This window comes from Hydra vulgaris, chromosome 11, assembly GCF_038396675.1.
Source record: "Hydra vulgaris chromosome 11, alternate assembly HydraT2T_AEP".
Taxonomy (NCBI): Eukaryota; Metazoa; Cnidaria; class Hydrozoa; order Anthoathecata; family Hydridae; genus Hydra; species Hydra vulgaris.
In genome coordinates this window covers 50,213,131-50,223,901 of record NC_088930.1, presented here as the reverse complement: position 1 = coordinate 50,223,901, position 10,771 = coordinate 50,213,131, and the positions used below count along the sequence as shown (strand labels likewise).

Below are 10,771 nucleotides of genomic sequence, written 5' to 3'. Positions count from 1 at the left end.
TTTCTTTAAAAACGGAGCACTTTTTACATTTTATATAATTCTTTTTAATTCTTTTTCATTTTCGAATGTTTTTTTCGTTTAACTTTGGTTTTTTATTTTTCTTTTTTCTTCATGGCCGATGACACAGGTTTTGAAGTCCGCTACATCCTGATTTTTTTACTATAAAAGGGCTTTTAAAAAAAAAGTGAAAAACCCCAATCCATGCGTAGTCGGTCCTGTTTTTTTCTCGTTTTCTTTTTGGTTTTATTTTCTTTTGTCACTATGTTTGATTTGGTTTTTAATTTTTTGTTTATGCTTTTTACTTTTTTATTTCTTTCTTTTTCTTTTCTTCACTCTCTTATTTTTATTTTATTCATTTTTGGTATTTTTATTATTTTTCTTTTCTCTTTCTTTTTTCTTTTTTTTCAATTTTATTTCAAAAAACGTTAGAAAAAGACGTCCTCCATTGCGGAAGTCTCTGCACTGAATGATATATATATATATATATATATATATATATATATATATATATATATATATATATATATATATATATATATATATATATATATATATATATATATATATATATATATATATATATATATATATATATATATATATATATATATTATATATATACCGGTAATGTTAAGGTATGTTAAGGTAATTTTAAGGTATAAGATCCCTCAAAAATTTATTTATTAAAGAAATCTTTTTGACAAAAAACCGAGTATATCCTGAGAAACAACTATATAACAGGATTTTAAATAATCCAAAATAAATTTATTAGTTGCCATGGTTACCAAGTAGAATGGTAAATATCCAAAAATGTTTAGGCCACGCCGTCCATTCTATCTCAGTAACTGAAAGCATATAGGACATGATTTTTTGGCGTATGATTAACAACATAGTAATCTACAAACTGAACTAAAATTGTTCTAAAAGACAAAGTATTTAAGTATTTAAGCTATGCTGAGTTTTTCAAAATGGCGTATTTAAAAAAATGCCTTTTTGAGAACTAAATCTTCTATAAATCAAAAACTCCTAACAGTATTGTAAAACTTTTAGTTCCAATTGTAAAACTAAATGCAATAAACTTTTGGTGAAAATTTCATGCAAATCTGACATACGGTTAATGAGATAGGATGGCCGGGAGGTTAGATATTGACAATTTAAGAAAATAGCATTTAAATATTACATTAACAATTTTACCAAATAAAAATGTCAAATACTCAATTTAAAATCTCGTATTTATAAGAACAAGAACCAGAATCATATAGATAACCTTCTTGGTTATTCTCTGAGTTATCTTTTTTTTTGCATCCACGAATAATTTGTCGTCGCTTTTTAAATATTGGTCGATTTTAATACTCTGCGAGAATTAAACGCTTTTTGTTCATGGTTGAACAGCCTTGAAGAGTATATATACCAGGGATAAATAATAAGCTTTTAAAATCGCCATCACCATAATAGTTAACATACCGTAGTTGACTTTGTGAAATAGAATAACTAAATATTCTTTGTGCACCAACTACTTCCATGCCAGAAGCAGAGCCACGATAGTTTTATTTACACACATGTGATGACTTTCAAGCTTCAAATGCAAAAGGATTATTTTCTTTAAGTTTTAATTTTAGACTACGTGCTTTGCATGACCAACTTATTAGCTTGTAATCAAGAATTTTACCTGTGCCAATTAATATTGTTGTAACAATGAAGAAAACCAACAACGTTGTCAGCTACCATCAACTGATAATGCAGTGTCAACAATATTTGAAGAAGATTTACAAATTTATATAACAGCATCACTTATTGTTTCTTTTGCGACAATTTTAGCACAATCAGAGACACATTTATTTATTTTGTTGTAATCATTTTTAATCATAGGTTCATAGGTTTAGGAATGTTCATTAAAGATGTTAATTTTTCTAATCCTGAAATACCTTGACCCCATGATGCATTGAATAAATTATTCTAACATTTACATTCACAAATTTTTCCCAGAACATGTCTTTGAAGTGTAAAATTTAACTTTTTCATTGCAGTTAGAGCAGTAAATATTAAACATTGAATTGAAACCTTTTTTTTTGGAGAAAACATTCTGAAAGATTTAATTTTGATTGTAAACATTTTTTACAACATAGTTGATTAATTACACCAGACAAAATTTCAATACTAACAGTTCAGTAACCAACAGTTTTATTTTTATTATGCTGAGTAATCTCAATTTTCTCAATTTTTTTTTGAGGATATCGATAAATTTAAAAAAGTTTTACAAGAAATATAGTCATTTTCATAACTAATAACAGGAGCAACTAATAGAGATGAATCGATTGGCAAAGTTTTAGTGTATCTATTTAAATAAAATTTTCTGGATTTTTTACTTTGTTTGACTCTACATGATTTACCTATTGTCAAAAAAGTTTATTAAATAACAACAAAAAAAAAATAGTTTGCAATTCTGATTAAAGACCTGTTGCTATGCGTGTTGCTAGGCAGACCAAATTTACCCAGTTCGACTGCAGTCGAAGGAATAGATTTATATCTTAAGAACTAAATCTTACTTTGAGAAATGGTTTTCAAATTGGAGTTCAGCGATAAGTTTTGTGTCAGAATTACACAAAATATTTTTTTTGATTTTTTTATTATTTTTGAGGGGTCTTACACCTTAAAAGGAACTAGATTGAAATTGTCATTTTTACATGGTTCATTTGTTTATTAATAGTGGGTTTTTTCCACTCTATGTACATGCTTTCTTTGAGTTTTAATATAAATTTGTTGGAGGCCGAATCCAAAATTTAAAAATTAGCATGTTTAAAACTATATTTTTAAACATGCTAATTTTATAGTTTTAAACATGCTAATTTTATAGTTTTAAACATGCTAATTTTATAGTTTTAAACATGCTAATTTTTTAATTTCGAATTCGGCCTCCAACAAATTAATATTAAAACTCAAAGAAAGTACATAGAGTGGGAAAAACCCACTATTGATAAACAAATGAATCATGTAAAAATGACAATTTCAATCTAGTTCCTTTTAACATTACCGGTTCTTTTATCTTTTTAAAACATTTGTTACATTATTTAATTGCATTTTTATTGTATTTTTTATTATAAGGTAATTTTACAAATTTGATTTAACCATTTTAATATATTTTAACTGAGGATGGCTATGATAAAGTCGAAACATGTATTTATTAAATAATTGATTTTAACAAAAATTAAAAAAATTGTCTTCTTTATTAGAATATATGTATATATATATATATATATATATATATATATATATATATATATATATATATATATATATATAAATATATATTAATTTCATTTATCTAGTTGATCACAAGATCTTATTAACAATTTATATTTCTATGGCATTTGAGGTATCGAAATAACTGATTTTCATCGTTCACACATATTCGTACTCAATTGTCTGTATCAAATAATAGTTTGGAACCAACATGGTGTTCTACAAATTTCTATTCTTGGGCCTTTACTGTTTTTGATATTTATTAATGATTTATCTTATTCAATAAATAATTCCGTCATTTATCACTTTGCTGATGACACCAATCTTTTATGCACTTATAAATCACGCATAAAACTTTTTTATTATAATATTGTTATTGTTGTTTTTACTACTATTTCTTTTTATTTGCATAAAATATGTATAGGGGAGAGTGGGGTAATGGCGAACGCGGGGTAACTCCGAACATGGTCAAAACAGCATTGTAAAAAAATAAATTCGACAATTTTTTTTTACCTGCTGAGAAGGGATCCTATGCTCAGTTCCAGACGTGCAGTAGTGTAATAAAGCTGCGGATGTTGTTCACTATAATTTGATTTTAAATTTTTCTGATAATTTTATGCAACTTTTTTCTTGAGTAACACTCTGTTGTAGCTTCTATGGAAATAAAGTCACTCCTTTTTTTTGTTGTTGCATAATATAGTTTTTAGACTTAGTTATTACAATTAGCTTTTTATTCGCTATTACACAACAGTGCTTGTGATTGCCCCCCAATGTGTTCGGAATTACCCCACGTAGGCAGGGTAATTCCGAACACCAATGGTTTTATTTCTGGCATAAATTTTTATTTTATAATAAGATTTTTAAAAATTCCTTTTGAGGGTTTGTGACTGAGTAGTTAAACTAATTGATAAGCAATAAATATGATCAATTTTGTATAACTGGTGTCTTTAATTTGCATTCCCGCTTAGGTGTTCGCCAATACCCCACTCTCCCCTATAATTAAAACAAAAAATTGACAAATGCAATTATTGTTTAAACTCCTTGACGTCCATTAAATGGAAAATTATGGGAAAAAATTGTTCAAAAAGTATGACTCAACACATTCGAAAACCACTAAATTTCAACTAATCATCATTGGTTTGTTTTTATCAAGTTAGTTGAGAATAAAGTATTCTCAACTAACTTGATAAAAACAAGCTATTTATTATCTCAAAAAGACACTGCTGATGTAGTATTCATGGATTTTGCTAAAACGTTCAGTGTTGTTTAATTTGATCTACAAGCTCTCGGATTATCGAATTCAATTTGATCTGCAAGCTTTTGGGTTATCAAATTCAATTTGATCAACAACCTTTCGGGTTATCAAATTAATAGTCAAACTTGAAAGAGGAACTTTTAAAAAATTGTTCGATACCCTGGATGACATAAAAACATAACTTTTAAATGAAATCTAGCAATTTCAAAAACTTTGAAGATCAATAAAAATATTATTAGTATTGGCTAATAAACTTATGAATAAATGGCTTTGAGCTTTTATGAATTCTTTAGCTAATTCAACTTATCAGATAAACTTTTAAAATTTCACAAAATATTTATATCAAAATAAATACTTAGAAATGTCGGAATTTTCAAAAACTCTTAAAAAAAAGTAGTACAGTTGTTAATTTTTTTAACGAGAAATTAAATCAGTTTGCGCTGTTGTCACTGAAAAGTGTTAAGGGAAGACTTATAAATAAGATGGTTTTCAGTCGCCTTCTTCATCGAAACTTTAATGTGAGCGCAAATAAAATAGATACACAAAAAATTTTGATATAAAAATAAATTCATTATGATTTTGATGCAACTTTGTCAAATTTGCATAATAAATTACATAATTAAAACCAATTTTAATAAAGTTTACTCTGTGCATTTGTATATATGTATGGATAAATGCATGTATAGATATGTACGTATGTATGAACACAATTTAAAATGTACTTTGGATCACTTGAGCAATAAAACAATCATTCATAAAAGCATAAAATTTATAAGAGTTTTAAGTACTTTTAATGAAATTGGATACTAAAATTCTATGAATATAAGCGAGAGTTTTTGTGTGCATGTGAGTGTTCGTAGGTGTTAGCGCGTTTGTTTGCCCGCTTGTCATCAAAAAAACAAAGTAATTCTAATCATCTAAGAAACCATGATAGATCGGACTTATTTCTTCGTGTTCATTAGTTTCATTATCAGCTGCATTGCATTTTTCATAATCGCTATTAATTACCTAAAATCATTTTTAAGTTATCTTTAATAAAAAAAACAACTTCAATTATAAAATACAAATATAAAAAAATTAAAAACCTTCGAATGTTGTGCATTTGTGTGTATTTTATATTCTATTCTTTTTATAAACGGGATCCATGAGAAATCAAACAACTGGTTGTATATTGCAGTTCCAATTAACAAAAGTAGAAACCCATCAACTAAAATTGATAACATTTTAAAATGCTGATCTATTTTACTACCTATTTTTAAAATTTAATTTTTAGGACTTTTGGGACTTATAAATCCTTATAAATAAGTCTTAAAACGACAGTTATTGTTCTGTAGACGCGTTTGGTGAGGAAAACCGGACTACCTTTGTAAACTAAATCTAATTAAGGTCTAGTTTTTAAATCTAACTTTTAATAATTAACATACTAATTGATATCAATATTCATTAAAATAAAGAAAAAAAGTTTAAAAACAAGTAAAATACAAATTACATTAATTATAACAAAAAGTAAATTTTTATAAAAGTCAATTATAGCTTTTTTTAATTAGTATTAATTAAACTGACTGGGTGATTTTTCAAAAATTGGGGAGGACTGCGCCAGCAGCCCGCTACCAAAAAGAAATTTTAGAAACGAAAAACTTTTATATAGATCAATATATTAAAAAATTAAAAACACAGGATTTAATATTCAACTCAAACTAAAACACAAGAAACAAAGCTTACTCTGAAGTAAACCATAATCATTGTCAAACTTCTCACCATATTTCTGAAAAAAAACTTGAGCAAGTCTATAAGGCATGATAAAATGCAAAAGATATCATAATACAGTGTTATTTTAAATTAAATTGTTAAAAAATAGTCCAAAAATGCATAAGTGTAGAAATTACGTTTTTAATATCTTTACAATTTTATACACAAGAATTTAAAAAAAGTAGCAATTAAATGCTGTATCTTATAACTAAATTACAAACCCCATTAGTCGAATGGTATACTATTATACTACACAACCAAATAATAACTGAACGACATGCGTCGAGAAAAGTTCGATGCACAGCTAAAAAATAACAAAATGAGAGCTTTTGTAATAATAAAATTAATTTTAAAATGTCACTTGCAAAAATAATAAAAAATATATAATACCTGTCATTGAACGAGTAACTGACAATCCAAAGTAATTAAAGAATGCAATCGATAACAAAAAGACGACTAAAAAAGGTTTTTTGAATTTTAATTAAGCTAAACAACATTCTCAAAATAAGTTTTCGTAAAACTATTTTGAACCACTTTAACAAAACTTTTGTATGTTAACAACATTTTTGGGTTTTATTATTTATAAAATGTATTTATTTACATTATTAAAATATATTTTCTATATGCTCAAAATTTACAAAAAGTCTAAACTATCGTTAACAATAAAATTAGAAATCGACATTTTTTGGCATGCGACAAGAACTTGACATTAATATTAAGTCGACAGCTAGTTGAGCCAAATAAAAGATTTAAAAACCTGTGGTGTTTATTATTTCTATCATTTAAACACTTCCAGTTAGTATGTTGTACTCTTCTTTAATACCCTCACCCTGTTCATGAAATTATGGATATAAATTATTTCGAAAGCAAGAATATACTAGTTGGGTTTATATTAAATGTATTTCTAAACAATTATCATCAATGTAGTTTCAATTTCATTAAACAATTTTCATGAATATCTTATAAATCTAACAAATTCTTTGAAATATAAATATCTTATTCGGAAACTTTTAAATATTTTCCTTAAATTTCATTCCTGTTATTTTGTATTCATATGCTACTGTGTTCTATCTGTAATTGTTTTTGATAACAAATGTACTCCTTTATATAAACTTTTAAATTCAAAACTTTTATTTCTTCTTGTCAGCTCCAAATCAAACTAAATTCATCTCTTTGGATTTCTTTAATCGTTATAAATACTAATTACCAAAATCTTTGGTTTTCTTCAATCGCTATAAATCTCTAATTACTGAAACCAAAACAATTTTTTTTTTGTTGATAAAACCAAGAGGCTAACAAAATCTCTTAATTATTAACTCCTTTTAAACTATTTAATTAAGATTTATTGATAACACAAATCTAACACAAATTAAACATTTTATTTATTAAAATTCTTCCGCCTACAGAGCTATAAATTTTTTTAGCGAAATCGGTAACTTATTTAGTAGTTCTGAATTGAAAAAATTCACAAGATTCAAAGGTCACGATAATTAGCAACTTAAATTTACACATTTTAAAATTTGCACATACCGCGTTAAATTGTTTTGTTTTATTTAAAATTTAAACCATATTGCTTTATTGAGTTATTTCTTACTGCTACTATTATTTTATAACATTATAAATTTTTAAAATAAAAAAGTATATAAAGTTGAAAAAAACTTTTTTTTCAAACTTTATATACTTTTTTATACTTTTTAATATACTTCCTTAATAATTTAAAAAATATATTAAATATTATATGCATATATTACAAAAGATCAACTCTTTGTTTTAATTTATATAATTGTGTTGACAAACCAAATTTCGAGAATCTAATTATAATAGTGTAAGAAAAAAACTTTTTACTTATAAAATCTTACAAGAAAGTGTAGTGAGTACAGAACTTTCAAAAAATTATAAGAAAGCGTAGTGAGTACAGAACTTTCAAAAACTTACAAGAAAGTGCAATGAGTGTAGAGCTATTTTTGATCATGATCAAAGCATCATAAGTATTGTCAAAACTGTTTTCAGGCTGAGGTCCTGGGACGTATCGCATTACAACAAGAACAATCTGTTGAACAAATAATTTAAAAATTGTACAATATATCAAGCTCAAAGCTATTTAAAATTTAAAACAAATTTATAATAAAAATTTAAAATGTATAACATAGATAATTTAAAGGTTATATAAAACTTTTATTTAACTTTGAAAATTTTTTAAACTTATGAAGAAATTAATATCTAATGACTATCTACTGGGACAAGAAACTGCTGCAAGACTTCAGTGGTAGAGTGTATTTTTTGTGTTAAAACACTTCAAAGAACTCTTTAACGATGTCAAATACAACTGCGTCTCTGATATCGTTAAAGATATGACTGCATATGCTGAAAATCAACTACAGGAAATCCGACCGCATGATGGTTATAAAGATTAGCTAAACTATCAGTTTTTTGAGTCGCGTTTATAGTCGCAGTGTGTCATTTAAAGCTCATAGAGTCTCCATAAAGCATTATAAATAGCCAAAGCTATTTATACTCTTAAAATCTGAATGTCAAAAAGTCAATTTAAAATGACAAAAAAACAACAACATGAAATCAGGATATTCACAGTTCATCTGTATGTAAAAGCCTGATTTACAGAATATTCTGCAATATTTGCTTTTTGAAATAAATTATGAATCGTTGAAGAACATTAACAAGTACAAATCTGATATAATATTGATACTTAACAGACAATACTAAAAAAGTTATTTAGACATCTGTTTTAATATCATATAAAATTCTTTTGGCATCTGTAGTCATCTCGCTTGGTCTTCTTTATTTAGTACTTGTCAGAAACATTTATTGCTTTTGCTTTTTTGATTCAAAAGTATCTGTTAAAATAAAGAAAAGAATGATTTTTGATTTGGAAAACACATCTATTGAAACCGGTAACAAACTTTTTAGCCTCACTGGAATTTTCACAAAATTCCTATCCAATGATTTCATGTCTTAGGAAAGATGAAGAATTTAAATCTGCCAAATGTATAGTAAAGCATATGAATGTTGTCAAAGATAGGACGGAACATAAAACAGCTATGATGTAAGAACTTTTTACAAAGAAATAAAGAATAAAAATACTTTTTGTTGTTGATTGTTAAAGATTATCAGCATTGTTACATCACAAAATCAATCCAAAAAAATACAAGAAAAAACTGTTTTGAATATAAGCTGGTTAGAAGCTGAATAGTTGTAATTTACTTAATAATTAAAATAAATTTTTATAATTTTCATTTAAACATTCAATACAAACATTAGTATTTAAATAGAAATAAACATTCAATACAAACATTACAACAATACATCATGACAGAAAAAATGTCAATTTTTAATATCAATAATATTTAAAAAACTATTTAAAAAAAAATAACTTCTAACAAAGCTGCTAGCAATCACTAAGTTGGGAGTTAACAAAAATTGAAGAATACTATTAAATTACTAAAAAAACAATATAATTTGTTTTGATAATATTGAAAACCTGTTAAAAATTATAAGGTCTTGAAGAACACCTTTAAAGTTATTTCTTTTTCCAAAATTTTTTAAACCAAGTGCTACTCTATGATGTTAAATGCATTTAGGGAGTTGGAGTAGATATTTTCAAAAAAATATATGAACCACACTTAGTACAAATAGAGGGTAATTCCATGTAAAAGTGGTATAAGAAATTGAAATTTTTCAGTCACCCTCTCAGATTTCTTTCAAATTTTAACCATTGGTACCTATCAAACATGATAAAAATGTAAAATTTGAGCTCCAAATCCAAACAGTTAAAAAGTTACGACATTTTAAAATTCAGCCTAAAATGCCCTTTTTTTCCACATCCGCTGACTTTGGAGTAGTATTTTTTAATGAATAATTTAAGATTTAGTGGAAGTATGTGGCTAAAAATTGGTACCTGACCAATTTTTAAAGATGCTGAATCCAAAGTAGAAAAGAAAATGACCTAATTCAAAATGTTTGATAACTGTTTTTTTTTTCAAAATGGTCAAAAATTACTTATTACCATAAAAGGAGGTAACGTTTTCTTTAATTTCTAAAGTTTCCTGACTCTTATGGATTCAGTTGTGATGCGTAAAAACAGTTTTTTGAGGTTGGTTTTGATACATAAATAAAATTTTGTGAAGTGATATGTCATGTAAAAATATATTTTTGTGACATCTGCTGTGATGCATAAATATAGGTTTGTAACGCCAGTTATGTCCTATAAATATTGTTTTGAAACACTAATTGTATAAACATAAAAACTATTATAATTTTAGATTAAATAATTATTGAGTCTTTTGGTAATTCAGTTTCTCAGTAATGGCAAACAGTCAACAGTGCTCCATTGGAATCAAGCTAGAAAGTGAATGTCATCACTGCTTGGAATCGAACCTTTTGAAGATATCCCTGAATATGAAAGAGAAATACCAATGTGGAGGACTAGGCTATCAATAATCAATGTCAAATCAACAACTTATCTCCATCATTAACATGTTTATTTGAAGCAATATGCAACTAAACTAACAT

At 26.0% G+C, this 10,771-nt stretch overlaps 1 protein-coding gene across 1 annotated transcript in view; it reads right to left on the bottom strand.

Annotated features, from left to right (window-relative positions):
* Window positions 1-5,044: 5,044 nt before the first annotated feature.
* The window catches only part of LOC100203119 (solute carrier family 35 member F6), a 65,409-nt gene continuing 59,682 nt past the window's right edge, over window positions 5,045-10,771 (bottom strand). The window contains exons 10-15 of the mRNA XM_065809109.1: window positions 8,180-8,294; window positions 6,635-6,700; window positions 6,466-6,548; window positions 6,218-6,260; window positions 5,581-5,702; window positions 5,045-5,503 (exon numbers count right to left, since the gene is read on the bottom strand). Coding sequence (XP_065665181.1) covers window positions 5,405-5,503; window positions 5,581-5,702; window positions 6,218-6,260; window positions 6,466-6,548; window positions 6,635-6,700; window positions 8,180-8,294 — 528 coding nt within the window. The 3' untranslated portion in view covers window positions 5,045-5,404. The remainder of the gene's footprint in view (window positions 5,504-5,580; window positions 5,703-6,217; window positions 6,261-6,465; window positions 6,549-6,634; window positions 6,701-8,179; window positions 8,295-10,771) is intronic.